This window comes from Ochotona princeps, chromosome 2 (assembly GCF_030435755.1).
Source record: "Ochotona princeps isolate mOchPri1 chromosome 2, mOchPri1.hap1, whole genome shotgun sequence".
NCBI classification, from domain to species: Eukaryota; Metazoa; Chordata; class Mammalia; order Lagomorpha; family Ochotonidae; genus Ochotona; species Ochotona princeps.
This window is the reverse complement of record NC_080833.1, coordinates 681,423-699,993: the sequence shown is the minus strand read 5'-3', so window position 1 is coordinate 699,993 and position 18,571 is coordinate 681,423. Positions and strand designations below refer to the sequence as shown.

General features: G+C 59.1%; 1 protein-coding gene across 2 annotated transcripts in view; it reads left to right on the top strand.

Moving 5' to 3' along the window:
* Positions 1–18,571, top strand: part of GNB1 (G protein subunit beta 1) — a 48,117-nt gene that overhangs the window by 18,947 nt on the left and 10,599 nt on the right. Inside the window, exons 2-5 of one of the 2 annotated variants that reach the window (XM_058674260.1) lie at positions 5,715–5,763; positions 15,376–15,478; positions 16,103–16,141; positions 16,768–16,874. In XM_058674260.1, the coding sequence (XP_058530243.1) occupies positions 15,422–15,478; positions 16,103–16,141; positions 16,768–16,874 (203 nt within the window). In that variant the 5' untranslated portion in view covers positions 5,715–5,763; positions 15,376–15,421. The remainder of the gene's footprint in view (positions 1–5,714; positions 5,764–15,375; positions 15,479–16,102; positions 16,142–16,767; positions 16,875–18,571) is intronic. The other variant, XM_058674267.1, reaches the window with a different exon arrangement.

The window sequence follows — 18,571 nt, the reverse complement described above, 5'->3', positions numbered from 1 at the left end:
TCCTCGGGTGCCGGCGGAACCTTGCCCCTGTGAGCCTGTTTGTCTGAGGCGGTGTGCCGTAGATGGGCAACCTCGTCGGCCCTCTGGAGCTTTGGTGAGCCCGCAGAGGCGGCCCATGGCATCGCCTTGCATGTCCCACACCTCAACAGTCATGGTTGTGCCCTTCTGCCGTGGTGGCAGCTGGGCCTGGCACACGGGTGCTTTGGGCTGTGGGTTCCAGTTCAGCTGTACTCGGAGCTCATGTCGTCAGCTGGTGTTTGTCCCTCAAGCAGGGAACTGGAGGGGCATTGGAACGGCTGCGACATGAGGCCACCCGTATGGGATCCTGGCCACTGGGCTACCACACTGGAGCCTTTTTTCCCTTTTTAATTTGGTAGACAGAGGGAGTTAGGGACAAAGAGCTCCCCTCTGCTGTTCATTTCTTAGGTTTCCAGCAGTTAGGACTGGGCCAAATCCCTGCGTGACCTCCACCGTGGCTGGGATGCTGGTGCTTGCTACTGGCACAAGCAGGATGACAGGGTAGAGTGCATCCCAGCCCAGGCATGCCGGGATCCCTAGAGACCGCTCCAGGCACCCAGTCCCTGGACCCGTCGCTTCCGCCTCCCAGGGCTGCCATGTGGCCTGTGAGGCCTGACCCCAGGGGCTTCTGGTTGGCTCTGTGACACAGATAGCTCTGACCTAAGTGCCCCAAGTGATGGAACTGGGTCAGGTGAAGCTGGGAGCTGGGGATTCGCCCAGGCGGAGCCAGGGACCCAGCTCCTGGAGCCTGTGGAGGCATTGAGTTGGGCAGGAGCTAGAGTGCACACATGGTCGCTGTGAGATGGTGTGAGCATGAGGCGGGGAGAACAGCTTCAGTCCGTTGCACTCAGATGGCCGCAACAGCTGGCGCCGGGCCACGCTGGAGCCAGGCGATTCCTCCAGGTGTCCCCATGGGTGCAGGACCCTGCGCTGGAGCCAGGCGATTCCTCCAGGTGTCCCCGTGGGTGCAGGACCCCGCGCTGGAGCCAGGTGCTTCCTCCAGGTGACCCCGTGGGTGCAGGGCCCAGCGCTGGGCCGCTGGCTTGCTGCCTTCTGCTCTGACTTGGGATGGGATGCTCGTGTGTGTGTAGCTGCTTTACCAGCTGTGCTGTGGTGTCAGGCGTGTTGTTTTGTGTTTTCAGCACAGGGTAAATGTGGGTCTCCCAGGTGCTTCCCCTCACAGAGCTGCGATCAGCCAGGTGAGGTCAGCGCTCCATCTGGGTCCCCCATCTGCTGACACGACTTGGCCACTGGAGCCGCCGCCTGTTGTCTCCCGAGGTGGGCATTAGCAGGAACCGGAAGTGGAGCTGGGACTGGAGCAGGCTTTCCGGCACAGGCAGTGGGCATGTCCACCTCAGAATGTGGAGTTCTGCCCCTGGGCAGCTGATCTTCAGTACAGCAGTCCCGAGTGGACACCCTGCCCTTGGCACATGGGTGCCCACAGTCCCTGACAGGGGCTTTGCCCACTACAGCCTTTGGTGGCTGGGAGGCCGTCCTGGTGAAGGCTGTGCCCAACTGACCCTCTCGTCCCTCCGAGCCTGTGCAGGCTCCTGGGGCTGTAGCATTCCTGCTTGGCCCCCGAACGCTGTCCTGTCGGGGCCTCCTGGAGTCCTAGCTGCCCCGAGGAGCCAGCCCCTCCTGTGTCTTGCTGGCTCATTTGCACTGCTGGGCCTCTTGCTGGCTGTCTGTGAACACGGAGACCAGCACCTGAGGGTAGGTGGGAGGGAGGCCCTGGGTGTGTTATCCCAACCTTCCTTCCTTCCTGGGGAGAATGTTCTAGAAGCTGTGCTGGGCATGGATGCATGGACTGGCTTGGTACAGAGGCCATAGCGGGCAGCAGGGCTCTTGATACAGTGCACCATCGCCTGGCCGGAGGTCCATCACTGGGGGCAGTGTTTTAGGTTTGTGGAAAACTTAATTTGTTCATAGATTTGATGATAAACTTTTTTTTTTTAAGATTTATTTATTTTATTACAACGTCAGATATACAGAGAGGAGGAGAGACAGAGAGGAAGATCTTCCGTCGGATGATTCACTCCCCAAGTGAGCCGCAATGGCCGGTGCGCGCCGATCCGAAGCCAGGAACCTGGAACCTCTTCCGGGTCTCCCATGTGAGTGCAGGGTCCCAATGCATTGGGCCGTCCTCAACTGCTTTCCCAGGCCACAAGCAGGGAGCTGGATGGGAAGTGGAGCTGCCGGGATTAGAACGGCGCCCATATGGGATCCCGGGGCGTTGAAGGCGAGGACTTTAGCCGCCAGGCCACGCCGCTGGGCCCTAATGATAAACTTTTGCTTTCAGATCTATGATTTAAATTTTGTAAAAGACTTTTTAAAAATATTTTTTTATTTGAGAGGAGATGGAAAGATCTTCTGTCTGCTGATTGACTCCCCAAGCGGTTGCAGTGGACGGAGCTGAGCCGATCCGAAGCCAGGAGCTCTTCTGGGTCTCCCACGCGGGTGCAGGTCCCAAGGCTCTGGGCCGTCCTCGACTGCTTTGCCAGGTCACAGGCAGGGAGCTGGGTGGGGAGTGGAGCTGCCAGCACACAAACCGGTGGTCGCATGGAATCCCAGTGCGTGCAAGGTGAGGAGTTAGCCACTAGGCTATTACACCAGACCCTAAAGATTGTTAACACGTTTTGAGACGACTTTGATGTGAAAGGCGTAGTTCCAGACAGGAGAGACTCCGAGAGAGGTCCTCTTCCTGTGGCTTGCGCCCGTGTCCCTACGTCCAGTCCTGAAGCTTTGTCTCCCCAACTTCAGAGCCTGGGCTCGCGAGCGTGTCTGTGACCACATACTCACAGCTTTGCTGAGCCGTGTCAGGAGACACAGCCTACAACCATCACGTCACGGCCAAGTCCAAGGAGCCCTTGGGCCTCGTGGAACTATGCAGCTGCTGGGTCTTGGGGCACATGGGTTCCCTGGGCTGGCAGCAAGCCGGCAGTCCTAGATCAGAGGCGGGGTTCTGAGTGTCTGATGCTGCTGGCTGTGGGACAGGAGCCACCCACTCGTCCTCGGCTGCCTGCCTGGCCTCCTGCCCTCTGAGCAGGTGCCTGCGTCCACTGCTCTGCCAGTGGGTACGCTCAGGTGGTGAGGGGAATGGAGAGAGACTTTGGTGTTTGTATCCGTATGTGGTGAGGTGCAGGCCTGGAGTTGGGGACATCTCTGTGTGTGAGGCGTGGAGGCCAGGGGTGGAGGACATCTCTGTGTGAGGCGTGGAGGCCAGGGGTGGGGGACATCTCTGTGTGAGGCGTGGAGGCCAGGGGTGAGGGACATGTGTGTGTGAGGCGTGGAGGCCAGGGGTGGGGGACATGTGTGTGTGAGGCGTGGAGGCCAGGGGTGGGGGACATCTCTGTGTGAGGCGTGGAGGCCAGGGGTGGGGCATGTCCCGTGTGTGAGGCGTGGAGGCCAGGGGTGGGGCACGTCCCCAGTTTTCTGGTCCCCTGGAAGGTTCTGTTGCTCCTGCAGGGCACGGGGTACTGGGGCTGTGGTGGGGAAGGGCCTCTCTCGGGTCTCGGTCATCTTGCTCTTTCCTGCCCCCCATGTCACTGTGAACGACACTGGAAGCAAAGTACCCTGGGATGTATTTTCTCAAACACCTGGTAGGATTTGCATTGCAGGGTTTATCAGGGTGATTTTGATGATCCTGTAAACCAGGCGTCCCTAACTGAGGTCTAACCCTAACCCGATGTGACGTCAGGTGGCGGTGGCTGCTAAAAGGGGGGTGACTGGCATCTGGGGGGCAAAGGCTGTGGTTGTTGCTGACGCAGAACCCCCACCCCACAAACAGCACAACACAACAGACAGCATCCCCAAAGGGAATAACAGGGCGGACGGCCCCCTCACCCCCAAAGGGAAAGACAGGGCAGCCGTCCCCTCACCCCCAGTGACCGGGTGGACGGCCCCCTCATGGGAATGGCAGGGCAGCCATCCCCTCACCCCCAGAGAGTGACGGGGTGGACGGCCCCCTCATGGGAATGACAGGTCGGCCGTCCCCTCCGCTCAAGAACGTGTCGCACATCACTGACCCCGCAGTTACAGGACAGGAAGCCCCAGAGCGTGACCCCGTGCCTTGTGCCAGTTGTGCTTGGCGTGTGGCCTTTTGAGGGAGCGTTCGTCCCTTTTGAGGGAGCAGCTCTGCCTTCTGTTTCCGCAGCTGTCCCTGAGCAGCACAGTTATTGTGTGAGAACGATGGAGAGTTGACCTGCTCACCTCCTGGGGGCTGCAGTGGGGCAGGGGGCTCTGTGCTGACCTCCATGCGAGAGCAGGGACCGATCCCTTGGGCCCCCCTCTGCCCGGGAGCTTGTCTCTGTGGTGTCCTGGCCCGCAGGCCTTGTTTGCACAGATCATGAGTTGAAGTGAGCGCTTCTGTGGGTCTGTGTTGGCAGTGCCTGCCGCTGCCCCCAGCCTCTCTGTCCCCCAGAAGGGAGCCCTGCCCCCACGGGCCTGTCGCTCTTCTAAGGTTTCTTTGTCCAGAGTAGAGCACTTATCTAGAAGCTGCTGGAATTGGAGTGCCATTTTTCTTTTTCTTTTTTTTTTAGATTTTTAAAATTTTTATTGTAGGGCCCGGCCGGTTCTAATCCCGGCAGCCCCACTTCCCATCCAGCTCCCTGCTTGTGGCCTGGCAAAGCAGTCGAGGACGGCCCAATGCTTTGGGACCCTGCACCCGCGTGAGAGACCTGGAAGAAGTTCCAGGTTCCCGGCTTCGGATCGGCGCAGCACCGGCCGTTGCGGCTCACTTGGGGAATGAATCATCGGATGGAAGATGTCTCTCCTCCTCTCTGTAAATCTGACTTTACAATAAAAAAAAATTTAAAAGATTTGTTAGAACCGGCACCCATATGGGATCCCAGGGCATTTAAGGCAAGGACATTAGCCACTAGGCCACGCCGCCGGGCCCAGTACCTTGTTATTGTTGTTGGATTCCTGTAGTTACGGATTTCAAGCCCAGTCCCTTACTTTTCTGTTAATTCATGGTATTTACCTGGGAGCATTGCTTTTCTTTTTTCTTTATGGTTTTAAATTTTAGATGATGTTAACAGAGTTGCTCAGAGTGGGATGGCTCAAGGGTTAGGGGAAGTGGATGCGATCATTGCTTCCAAATTCTCCACCGCTCCTTCCTGTTTGGGGGATAAGCGGAGAAGCCATACCCAGCTTCCCAACCACCCCAGTACCCAGGGATGGGGAATGGCCACGTGATACCAACCCAGGTTCCCAGTGTGGCACACACTGCAAAGGTGAGGGAACCCTTTCAGTGTCCCCGGGCCGACCTAGTCCGCCTTAGAGCCTCCGTTTGGCTGGGGTAGTTGTCTGGTTTTTGTCCTTCCCCTGGGGTGGTCCAGATGTCCCCTGCAGAGCTCAGTGGGCTGCCATGTCCTCCATGTGGATCTGGGCCAGCCGTCCACTACTGCATCTTTTCCACTGAGGCAGACCGGCTCTCGCAGGTGGGCCCAGGGTCCGAGCCAGGCGATCCAAGGCCCCGGCGGACCCACACCCAGAGCTCATGGGCTGACCCAGTGGGCTCTGCGTTCCCCTCCTCACTGAGAAACAGATAACTGCGGTGGTGCTAAGAAGTTTGGGGGGAGACAGAGTAGCAGGGACGGGTAATCCGTGTTCTTACTGAGGGAGAATGTCCGCAAACGGGATATTTCATTATCATCTGAGTGCAATGCAAATAGAGCCTTTTCTGTTCCTTCCAGACTGACTTACATGTGTTGGAGACCAGACCCGAAGTGCTTCTGAATTGAGGTAATTTTGATATGATTGATATGCATCAGTTTTTGCAATGCAGTAGTTAAATTTCTCTAGGGTTTCCACTTTTCAGTAAAAATTTCTGCATAAGAAAGATAAAGGACTGTGCCCTACACTGATTCTGGCCCGTTGTCCCACTCACCACTTTCTGTGGGGGTCTCCGCTGCACTTTCTGTTTTCTTTCAAGTTCCTGTTCCAGGCGCCACTTGTCGCTGTCCCGCAGCGATGGACTTGGTGCCCGCGTGGACTCTGACTGATGGTCAAAGCTGAAGTTTATCAGCGGCATCAGACTTTATACACTGAGGGTCACATGGGATAAGGGAGGAGGTATTGAGCTTATCAACAAAACCATCAGCTGTTCCTATACCTTTGTTTGGAACTGCTTTTGTCTTGTATATCCTACCAAGTGTTCTCTCACACATACACATGCTGTCCACACCAGCTGGTCTCATACAAATGATATCCAATCAGGTATACAAAAGGTAGTCATTTAGTTGTTCTCATGCAAATATTGTCCAATCAACTGTAATCCTGTACTCCCTGACCTTCTAGGGTCACAGTGTCCTCCTACAATGTATGCTTTCCAAGGTCAGACTACAAATCCTCTGACTCCTGTGGCAAGCGTTTTGTGTCCAGTGGTCTAGTTGGGGTGATCCCCAGTAACCCCCACCAGGACAGTTCCTGTGTGTGCCAGTATGTGTAGCAGACTAGTCCAGTCCATGTTGCATCCCAATTGGATGCTCTTGTATTTACCTGTGGGTGTTGCAGCTTAGCTCAGCTTGTCTCAGCCCACAGACCAGTCCACACACGTGCCAGAGGGCTGCTGCCTTGCTCAGCCTAGCCTGCCCTCAGCCCTGGCTCATGCACGCTAGTGCACTGGATGGCCCAGTGGACGAGCGCTGTGGTTTCCTTGCTAGGCCCAGTCCCCATCCCAGATCTTGCACTTCCCAGGGGTGCTGCGACCCGGTCTGATGAGTCTTGCACTCATCCTGGCCCTTGCGTGTGCCGGCAGGATGCAGTGGCCCAACTCGGCTCACGTGTGGACCAACACTTGCTACAGCCAGGTTCACCCCCAGCCAGGGGTCTGGCATGTGGTGGTGGGTGCTGTGACCCAGTTTGGCTGGCCTGGCCCGTCTTGCTGTGGCATTTGTCAGCAGGTGCTTCAGCCTGGCTCCACCTAGCCTGCCCACAGTCCCAGCTCCTGCTGGCGGGTGCTGCAGCCCAGCTCAGCCCAGCTCGGCCCAGCTAGGCCCCAGGCTGGCCCTAATGTGAGCTGCTTGTTGTTTGCGCCAAGCTGGCCTGGCCTGCACCCTGTCCTGATCCTGGCACTTGCCAGTGGCTGTTGAAGACTAGACCAGCCCAGCCCAGCCCCAGACTGGACCCACATATATGCCAACGGATACCGTAGTGTGGCCTGGCCTGGACTGGCCTTAACCTCAGTTCTCACACTCACCAGCAGGATCTGTCTTAAATAGGCTGTTTATAAGCTCCCTTGTCAGACCAGCTCCCAGTTGCCAATCTGGTGCACACCAGTGGGTGTTTGGCTCAGCCTGACTTGACCCACCTCCAGTCCTGGCGTTCACCGACAGGTACTGTGGCTTGCCAGATGAGCCCACATCTATTCCAGCTCTTACTGGTGGGTGCTGCGGCCCAGCCCTGATTGGCCCACCCCCCAGACCTGGCTCTCATGTGGATCAGCTGGTGCCATGAGCTAGCTCAGCCCATTCCACACCCATTCTGGCTTTTGCAAGCACCAGCGGATGCTGGATATTAGTCCAGTCTGGCACATCGCCGCTCCTGTTCACCCACAGCCCAGCAGGAGGATCCTGTTAGCTCCCTCACAAGGCTCAGCCTGGCCCAACCCCTCTCTTGGCCCTTGCCTCGGATGCTGCAGCTGGCCTGGCCTGGCCTGACCAAGTCCCAGCTCCTGCCAGTTGGTGCTACGGCCTAGGCCTGCTCGGCCTGTTCCCATCCCCAGCTCTCATGCAAGCTGGTGGGTGTGGCAGTCTGACCCAGCATTACCCATGCCCCAGCCTTTGCAATGCCCGTGTGCTGTGGTTTGCCCCAGCTTTGCCTGGTCTGGCTACACCCAACCCTGCCTCTTGTGTTCGCCAGCAGGAGCTACTGCCCAATAGGGGAGTTCCCCAACTTCCCCCACCAGGCCCACTCACAGACTTGGCCCTCCCATGTACCAGCCGGTGCTAGGCCCCCGCCTGGTATAGTGCGCCCCCAGTCTAGGCCTTTGTGTGGGTGCTGCAGCTGGGACCAGCCCAGCCTGTTGCCAACCCCAGTTCCCATATATATTGGGTTCTGTTGGTCATACCTAGCTCGCCCCATCACCACCCCTAGCCCTTGGGCAAACTAGTGGGTGTTACAGCCCCACAGGGGTGAGTCCTCAAATCCCTCGCAGACTCTGCCCTCAGACCTGGTTTTCTTGTGTATGCATATTAATGCTGTGGCCCTAGTGTAACGTGGTCCACCCCTGCCACTTACTGGTGGGTATTGTGGGTAAGCTCTTCCCGGTAGGTTTCCCAGTCCTAGCTCTCGTGTGTGCCAGCAGATGGCAGTCAATCCCAACCCACCCAGCTCAGGGCTCCCACGTGGGTAGGCGTGGTGGTCTGACCCAGAAAGATTCTCTGGTTTCCCTCTTCCAAACCACCCAGGCCCAGCCGGCTTGTTTATCTGCAAGTGCAGTGGTCCGGTTGCTGGCGCCCCAAAGTCATTGCCCACCTGTAATGTTCTCAGCAGTCCTCCCTCACTCGTCTCCCCAGACCCCATGAGCGTGTGGGATGTGGGGCCTTGCCCACCTGTCCTGGGTCTGTACTTATGCAGGTCCCCCGACCCTGTCTGCAGGCATGCTGGCCTGGGGCCTCAGACCATGTGGTTGGCTTGCTGGCCTGGGGCCTCGGACCATGTGGTTGGCTTGCTGGCCTGGGGCTCTACCTGCTTATGCTTGTGCACGGATCCCAGATCCGCTCCTCTCCATGCTGGGGCGTGCCAGCCTCTACGCCGTTTTGTTTTTATGTGTTTAAAAGTGGGGCCAAAAGACAGGGCAGAGATGTCTTCTGCTTCCTGGTGGGTCAGTGCTTAAGTGCCTGCAGTGGCTAGGCTGGGCAGGGCAGGGCTGGGCTGGGCTGGGCAGGGCAGGGCTGGGCTGGGCAGGGCAGGGCAGGGCAGGACAGGGCCGGGCAGGGCAGGGCTGGGCAGGGCAGGGCAGGGCAGGGCAGGGCTGGGCCGAGCCGGGCTGGGCAGGGCCGGGCTGGCCAGGGCAGGGTAGGGCAAGGCTGGGCCGGGCTGGCCAGGGCAGGGCTTCCCAGGTGTCAGCGGAAGCTAGGGTCGAGTACCCTGAGCTCTGGCACTCAGGCGTGGATGTGGGCGACCTCAGGATGTTGCTGTGCCAAGTGGCTGTCTTGGCATTTGGTTTTTAGTAACCTGAGTTTTGTTACAGTTTTGTGGCTTTCTCTGTTTTAATCCCCAAGATGGTTTTAAGAACAACTTGATCCTAGCTGGATGTTGGTTGTAACAATCTTCTCTTGGTGGGAGAGCTGCCCTTCCCGGGAGGGAGTTTGCATTGGGCCAGTTTCTCTAATGTGAAGCAGGAAGGCCATCTTTCCAAGTGTACTCTCATTGCAGTGCCCAGAAGTGAGGCCAGTGAGTGGAGGGAGAGGAGCAGCCCATGTCCCCGTGTTTGCTCCCCAGCGCCTCATGGTTCAGATGTCCCCTGGGGCATGGCGGGGCGGCACAGGTGACGTCAGAGGATCTCTAGGAAGACAATGACTCCTGGTGTTAGCAAAGGGTGTTGGGAAGCCCATCGAAGACCACAGTGAGAAGGACATGTATAGATGCTATGCTCCTTGAGGGCAGGGAGGCCCAGCCTCAGGCTACACAGTGAGAAGGACATGTATAGATGCTATGCTCCTGGAGGGAAGGGAGGCCCAGCCTCAGGCTACACAGTGAGACGGACATGTATAGATGCTATGCTCCTGGAGGGCAGGGAGGCCCAGCCTCAGGCTAGCAGGATAAGTTAGGGGGTCTTACATGTTGACAAGACTTAGGCCCAGAGCGCTGGGCTCAGTGCTGGGAGAACCGTGCTCCCCTGAAGGGCCTTCCGCCAGAAAACCGTTGGGGTGGCTGACAACACTATCCCACGCCCGGTCAAGGCCATGCCTGCCAGTGCTCCTCGGAGTTCCCCAAGGCTCGTAGAGCATTCTGCAGCTGGGCGCAGGGCTGGCTTGTCTGCCTGTCACACTGCCATTTTGGGTCTTGGCTCCTCCGCTGCCCTCAGCTCCCTGCTCGTGCACCTGGGCCCGCACGGCGGACTCGAGGAAGTTCCTGGTTTGGGCCATCTGAGGGATAATCTCACCTAAAGTAAGTTATTTTAGAAAGGAGAAAAACCAGAGAGTAGCAGAAGTCAGGGCGGCTCCTGGGGGGCCCTGTCACGGAGTGCCTCCGGCCAGCAGGGTGCGGGTTCTGCCGGGGCCGTGTTCATGACAGCTCATGCAGGGCACAGGGCCAGGTGTGTGGTGGCTGTGCCACGGCGCGCTGAGGCTTCAGTTCCCTGTGCGACCCTCCTGGGTGGGTGCCACTCAGCCCTCAGATTCTGCCGTACGGGAAGCCTGCACGGAGACACAGGAGATGGGCCTCAGCTGCCAGCCTCCTCGCTGGCGCGGTGCCGCTCCGTGTGCCCGGCCGTGCCTGCTTCCCGCCGTCGCACAGGCACGGGGTGAGTGAGTGCCGTGTGGGCGATGGTGTTGACAAGAGCTGCTTTGGCTTAGGATTTTTTTTTTAAAAGATTTATTTATTTATTTTTATTGGAAAGGCAGATATACAGAGAAGAGAAACAGAAAAATCTTCCAGCTGCTGGTTCACTTCCCCGTGGCCACAACAGCCAGAGCTGAGCCAATTGGAGCCAGGAGCCTGGCGCTTCTTTGGAGTGTCCCCCTGGGTGCGAGGCCCCAGGGCTTTGGGCCACCAGCAGGGGCTGGATCGGAGATGGCGCAGCTGCGACTGGGCGCCTTCCTCGGCTGAGGCGGAGGTTAGCCTGTACGCCCTGGTGCTGGCCCCTCACTTCATGTCATCAGCGAATCGGTTGTCTTGGTTTTCTCTGTAGAGGGTGTTTGGGTTTGAAAGAACTTCTTGCTCCGTGTATTTCTTTGGGAGGCACAGGCGGCATGCCCACCCAGTGCTCACTCCTCTGATGCTGCCGTTGGCCAAGGTCGGGCTGTCTGACCTGGAGCCGGGAGCTGTCGCCCGGGCTTTCCCTTAGGAGCTTGTGGGATGCAGCCGGTCAGCTAAGGGACCCACTATTGGAGAGTTCAACTGGTTTTATGAACTGCATCCCTAGCCCAGTCACCTGATGGTTACTGACCTGCTTCGGCCCCTTTCCAGTCTTGCGTTTGGTTTCTTGGCTTAGGTTCATTTGTTACTATTTGGAAGAGTTTGCCATCGGTAGTTCACTCCCCCAAGGCCCACATTACCAGGTCGGGGTTGGGCCACAGCCAAGAGGTCCAGGCAGCTAGGTCTCCATGGGCAGGGGCCCCATGTGCTCAAACCGCTCGGCTGCCTCCCAGGCCCCAGATGTGGGGTATGGGTCTCTCGGGGTGGCCTGTCCCTCTGCCGGCTTGGTGGAGGTCATTACACACATGACACCTTTAATGATACGGCCTCTCCAGTGACCACATCTGAAATGTCCCCAGTTGGCCCTCGGTCAGGTACCCTGGTCTCTGGTCAGACCCTCTCAGCGCCATGCAGAGCAGCCCCCGCCCCGGAGCCTGGCGGTGTGGCGTCTGCTGTCTTACCCTCTGACGTAACCCACTTGGAATACCTGGTTACAGGGTGATGTTAATGAGAAGGTAGAGAAACAGGTGCTTTCCACCCACTGGTTACACATGTCCACATCTTGGTGGACAGCAGGGCTGGGCCCGGCCCAAGCTGACAGCCCAAAGCTCCTCTGGGTCTCCCGTATGAGGGAAGGATTCAGCCACCCAGTCCTCAGTGCTGCCTGCCCTGCGTGCAGGAGGGGCTGGAGGGGGACTCCGGCAGAGCCAGGAGGGGAATACAGCCTGGCCTGTGGCCTGTGTGGTCCTTGTCGGGCTCACTCGGGGCCTGACGGCCCCTGGGCTGCTGTGGTGCAGTTAGGAGCAGGTGGGTGCTCCGTGTCGGCACGCTAGGTGTGGCCAGCCTTGGAAGTGCCAGATGGGAAGACAGGCTGGTGGCATTCACTGAGTCTCCTGCAGGTGGGCCTGCAGCGAGCCAGGGGACCTGTGAACTGACGGATCAGTGCATCCTGGCCCAGGTGCTGCTCAGGGCTCAGCAGGGTGTTCAGGCATGTGGACAGTGTGGCCAAGAGCCCTGGGTGTGCTGTGGTTGCTGGGTGAGTGTTCAGTGCCCTGAGGTTTGCCCTTGACTTTGGCTTAGTCACTGAGAGGCTTACCGTCACGTCCTGATCCGATGTCTGGTTCAGTTCTGCCCAGAGGCCGGTGCTGTAGGTGACTCCGGCGCTCATCTGCAGGAAGTAGATCAGATAAACTGGGCAAAAGCCACACCTCTGTTTGTGTTCCAGTCAGAGCTTGAAATAAAGCTTAACCCTTGCACCTGTCTGGCGTTTGTGTCTTGGGAGCTGCTGCTGGGGTTCTGGGTTGTCCCGTGCTGCTGCCCCGACACTGGGCAAGGTAGGCCACGTGGGCAGCTCGCGGGCAGCGTGCGCCCGGATGCACGGGTCTGCGACTTGCTAGGAGTTTGTGGAGGGGAGAGCGGCGTGGCCCCAGGGAATGTAGGTCAGCCCAGGCAGCTGTGAGGCTCAGCAGGTCCCGGCTTAGCGGATGAGCCGTCAGGTGTACCACGTCAGCATGGCCAGTGCTTAGCTCTGACGTTGGCTCTGAGGATGTGGAGGCTTGATGGGGTTCCCAGAAGGTTGGGGGTACCAGGAGAGTGAAGAGAAAAGCAGGCGCGAAGAAACGTAAGTCTGCCTGAGCAAGTGTTTGTTCTTGCTGTCAGAGTAGTGGTGCAGCGTGGCTGGGAAGGGGCGCCGCGCGAGCCTCGGAGTCTTCTCCAGGCATCCCCAGCTGGCCGCACGGCTGCTCCAGAGGCTGGGGAAGGCTTGGGGCTGGTTCTTTAACACGACATGGCGAGTATGCCGGAAGTGCTGCTTGGCTCCAGGGCCCTCGGGCTTGTTTGCTCTCAGCGAGTCAGAACTAACCGTGTCCAGTGCTGGTGCCGATGGACAGAGAGCTGCCCCTTCCTGGGCGTGCTGCGCCACCGACCCTGGTCCTCCGGGCACCATCAAGTGGGGCTGACGGCCCAGCCTGAACCTCTCCAGTGTGGGTGGGTGGCCGGGACATCAGGGAGAATTTGCTGGATATGGCGAGTTTCTTAGTGCCCGTTCATCCCTGGGGTGCACCACGCTCCCCCCGTCCTCAGAGGCCACCCAGAACCTGCTTCCTTGAGGCGCCGTGCAGCGCAGGAGGGAAAGAACAGCGAGTAACACCAGTCCATTGTCAGGCCTTTCTGACTCACTGAAAATCATGTTCTCTGGTCAGCATGTTGAATGTCTTCAGTGCCCAACAGCTGACCCCTCGTGTTGTCCGTGTGTGTGTGTGTGTGTGTGTGTACGGAAGAGCACGCAGACCCCTCATGTTGTCTGTGTGTGTCTGTGTGTGTGTGGATGGAGGAGCACGTGGACCCCTCATGTTGTCTGTGTGTGTGTGTGTGTGTGTGTGTGTGTACGGAGGAGCACACAGACCCCTCATGTTGTCTGTGTGTGTCTGTGTGTGTGTGGATGGAGGAGCACACAGACCCCTCATGTTGTCTCTGTGTGTGTGTGTGTGTGGTCTGTGTGTGTGTGTGGACGGAAGAGCACGCAGACCCCTCATGTTGTCTCTGTGTGTGTCCGTGTGTGTGGACGGAGGAGCACACAGACCCCTCATGTTGTCCCTATGTGTGTGTGTGGACGGAAGAGCACGCAGACCCCTCATGTTGTCTCTGTGTGTGTGTGTGTGTGGACGGAGGAGCACGTGGACCCCTCATGTTGTCTCTGTGTGTGTCCGTGTGTGTGGACGGAGGAGCACACAGACCCCTCATGTCCGTGTGTGTGTGTGTGTGTGTGTGTGTGTGTGTGTGTGGACGGAGGAGCACGTGGACCCCTCATGTTGTCCGTGTGTGTGTGTGTGTGTGGACGGAGGCGCACACAGACCCCTCATGTTGTCCTCATCAGTTGCTGCTGGGTGCTGGTCATCCCTGCATCCTCTCCCCACCCAGATCTCTCCATGTGCGCATGTCAGTCCTGAGCGTGAGTCTCGGGCGACACCGAGGTTTTCCTGGATGTCTGTAGAGGCGAGCCTCGCCCGCAGTGTGTCCAGGCCAGCACCCGGTGTTCTCTTGGTCCGTGTGCTCCTACAGATTGTCCTTCGAGTGATGTGTGAAGCCAGAAGCAGGGAGCCTGTCCTCAGGGGGTGGCCTCTCTGTGACACCCGTCCAGCAAGACTAAGGCTGGCTCCGTCCTCGGCTCTGCTCCAGGCTGAAGCGTGCACCGCCTGCCTTGCGTCCTTTTGTCGCCCTGTCCTGGGGGCTGCCTTGGCGGCTCTGTGGCTTCTGGTGGGGTGGACCTGGCCCTCACCCTTGCTGGAAGCTGGGCAGCTGTCCTCGGTGTGCTGGCCACAGGCCTCGCATAGCCGCGTGTTCTTGCCTTGTCGGGAGCAGATCTCCCAGGATGATGATGCGTTTATGCACAAATAGGAGAGCTCGGATCAGGAACCTGACAGCTAAGGCTTGTGTGTCACCCGGAGAACGCACAGGCAGTCACCGAAGTATTTCCTGCTGAGTGTATTAACTGCTTCAGCACCTTCGTGTTTTGTTGTTGTTGTTAACATTTATTTGAAGGGCAGAAAGGGACACACATCCCACATCTGCTGACTTAGCTCTTGAAGCCGCCCCCCAGCCAGGCCTGGGCAGCCATGAGCTCCGTTGGGTCTCCCACGTGGGCGGGTGGGGACCCAGAGGCTCAGCCCATCGTCTCTGCCCTTCCCGGGCACGTCGGCAGGGAGCTGGATGGGAAGCAGGGTGGAAGAAGTCGTGAGCCAACACACTGGTCAGGGCCCATGTGGCTCCACCAGATGTGCCACTGTGCCAGCCTACGCCCTTTGGCCTTGAAACGGGACGTGCGATGGTGTCCTGGTGCCTTGCGTAACTGACCCAGGGCATCACGATTGTCCCCTGAGCCTCGTGTGCTTGAGTGGCTGAAAGGTCTGCCACTTCCCACAGCCTGTGGTCGCCCTTGTGTTTGTGGTGGTGCTGTGGCACAGTGGGTTAAGCCACTAGCTGCAGCACTGGTATCCCTGAGGATGAGCCGAGAGCCTGTGTGGGCAGGAGAGTAGGCTGTCCCTGAATCCAGCACTGGACATGTGCTTGTGTCCTCTCAGGGTTACAGGGTCGGCCTTTTGAGATGTCTTCCCACGGGTCCTGGCTGAGGGACAGCTGTGTGTGGGCCCTCAGCGTTGCCCCTCGTTCCGTTTGGGGTCCCAGACCTGTGCCGAAAGTGCTGCTGGACAGCGGGGACTTGGTGCTGGCCTCGTCACTGTCCTTCTCTGAGTGTCGCTGTGCTCTGTACCACAGGTCCCGGATTCTTTGAGGTTGCAGCAAGCAGCTCCGAGGCCGGAAGATGAGCGAACTCGACCAGTTGCGGCAGGAGGCCGAGCAGCTGAAGAACCAAATCCGGGTGCGTGACGAGCCTCGCTGGCTCCTCGGCCGTCTCGGGAGGACCTGCTGCAGCGACCGGGCGGGCTTGGAGATGGCGTTGGGTCTTGCTTGGTCCAGTGCAGGCTGATTTTACCTCTAGCCAGTAGGCAGCCGAGCACGCTGTTTCGGGATGTTATCTTCTGTGTAATCTGTTATCGTTTGTGCCATTATCTCAACCCTGGGCATGAGTTTTTGTGAGCCTCCTGACCACTGTGTCGGTGTGTGCCTTTAGAAGCAGCAGCTTCTCCAGGTCTGCCATGCGGGGCCTAAGCTCTTGGGCCGATTCCTGTCGCTTTCCCCAGTGCGTCTGCTGGAAGCTGGATTGGAAGTGGAGCAGCTGGTCTCAGACCTGGAACCATATGGGTTGCTGGTGTTGCATGGCACAGCGTCTGGCAGCGGGAGCTGCTAGGCAGTTGCAGCCGAGTATGTGGCCTGGCTGTGGACCCCACATGCTCTTCTGTCATGTTTGAGTTCAGTGAAGCTTTACCTGGCTGTCTGCTGTGCCCCCTCCGCCTCCTGGGACAGTGAGGGGCCGCCCCTCCACACCCCAGCTCCTCACAGGAAGGGGTTTGCCATCCTGCTGACCTCCCGTTGTCCCTTCCAGGATGCCAGAAAGGCCTGTGCAGACGCGACCCTCTCTCAGGTAAGGGCCGCCAGCGGCTTGGAGTCTCTGGAACCCGAGCCCCGTGGCCAGTGCGGGGAGCCACCCTAGGGACAGGCCCGGGCAGAGTGCAGTGCCGGCCCGGTGGCAGCCGTGCACCTGCTGAGGGGTTATCCCCATGACCAGAAGCCGCCTCGGAGCTGGGCTTCTCAGGCCCGTGACCCGGCCATTCCAGGGTTGCACATGGACCCAGAGCAGTGAAAAGCTGCTTTCAGACAAGTGTGTTCAGTTGCTGTACAAGGCCAGGAGGGGTGGCGTAGAGCTGAGCAGGTGGTAACTGTGAGCAGGGTCTCCTTGTCTTCTGTAATCACCCTGCGGCAGCGACCCCGTGAGGAGGTGATGGGAGATGGGTGCTATCTATGGAGGGGTCGTGATCTCATGGCCATGGTGGCCACAAAATGAGGTGTGAGCAGGGGGCAAGTGCGGCACCCAGGCTAGTCACCCCCACCCCGACACTGGGGCAGGCCAGCTGGGAGTCCATCCGGCCGCACCCTGCATGTGCGGGGGGTGGGGTGAGGCTTGGGGCCTAGCTAGAGACAGTGAAAGCTGGGCCCCCGGGCTCCGGGAGAACAGCGCCCCCCACTTAACCGGCCAACATTCATTTTAAGATCACAAACAACATCGACCCGGTGGGACGGATCCAGATGCGTACCAGGAGGACGCTGAGGGGTCACCTGGCCAAGATTTATGCCATGCACTGGGGCACGGACTCGAGGTGAGGCGGCGCTTCCAGCGTGTGTCTGAGGACAAGAGGAAGGGGGCCGGCGGGCAGGTCTGTGGCCAGGCCGCTGCCTGGATGCCCAGCTGCCTTTCGCACTGCCCTCTTCCCTTCCGCTGCTGGACTCAGCTGGCAGTGCCACTGTGTCCTCACATGACCTTGGGACAGTCACCTAATGGCTCTGTGCGTCTCTCACTTGTGACTTCTCGGCCCCACTCCAGGGGCCGCAGAGGAGTGGGGCGAACCCTGAAACTGCAGCTGTGGGGTCGGTGTAGGCCGAGGTTCCTGGGGCTCACTGTCACCCCTCGTCTGTGGCTGCGTGACGACGCTGTGGGTGCTAATGAAGTGACATCTGCCGCGCTCTCCTCCAGAGGGCCCTGCGAGTCCGCTCCTCTCCCGTGTTCTGCCCAGGCTCCCTGTGCTCCGAGGAGGGGTCTGGGAGCCCTGTGTTTGCTCGTCTCTGCTCCCTCATGGACATGTCTGCCTTGGAGCAGAGAGCCTGGGGGACAAAGGTTCTATCTTGAGTTTGTTGTGTGCAGTGTCCCACACAAGTTCATGTGCAAATGTGAACCAACGCTTACGGATGCAGCAGTCAGCCCGCACAGAAGGCAGCGGGTGGGGCGGGCGCTGCACTGAGGGCGGGTCCACGGAGTCGGCTGGCGGGCAGCTTCGCGTGCACTGCCTGTGGCTGAGGGCTCAAGGCCGCCCGCTCGCCGGCACTTCTCCCAGGCTTCCGTTGAACACAGCTGGGCTTCCGTCTTGGTCGACTTCCCAAAGGCAGGGGCTGGGCCGGAGCCACAGCCAGGACCTCAGCATAGGTCTCCGCATGGGTGGCAGGGAGCTGTTAGGGAGTGTCCCAGGGTCTGCCTTGCTGGGAGATCGGGCGACGAGCCAGAACCAGGAGGCTGACTTGAATGCAGGGTGGTGTAGGCCTCATTACCACATGCCCGCTTCCCAGGAGTGCCCACCACAGAGCAGCTGGGACGAGAGAGAGCACGGTTCTGTCATGGGCTCACTCCCCGGATCTCTGTGACGTCCAGGTCAGGACTGACTGACACCCAGAACCCAGCATTGATGGGGTCCCTGTGGGGACCAGGACCCCCGCCCTTGGCCCATCACTTGCTGTCTGTCTCTGGGAGCCAGAGTAGGAAGTGGAGTTGGGCTGAGACCAGGAGTGCAGGCTGCGAGGCCCTGCAATCACTGGCACTTCAGGGTGCTCTGTCACTTAGGGTCACTGAGGGTCAGGGCTCCGCTGGGCAGTTCCTCTCCAAGGCTGCAGTGTCTGTGCCGGAAGCCCTCCCTGCTGTGCGTGGGTGGAGAGGCTACCAGGGGACAGAGCCTGGAGCCCTGTGTGTGTGTACACCAAGGGACAGTGCCTGGAGCCCTGTGTGTGTTTGTGTGTGTGTGTGTGTACACACCAGGGGACAGCGCCTAGAGCCCTATGTGTGTTTGTGTGTGTGTGTGTACACACCAGGGGACAGGGCCTAGAGCCCTATGTGTGTTTGTGTGTGTGTGTGTACACACCAGGGGACAGGGCCTAGAGCCCTGTGTGTGTGTGTGTGTGTGTGTGTGTACACACCAAGGGACAGGGCCTAGAGCCCTATGTGTGTGTGTGTGTGTGTGTGTACACACCAGGGGACAGGGCCTAGAGCCCTATGTGTGTGTGTGTGTGTGTACACACCAGGGGACAGGGC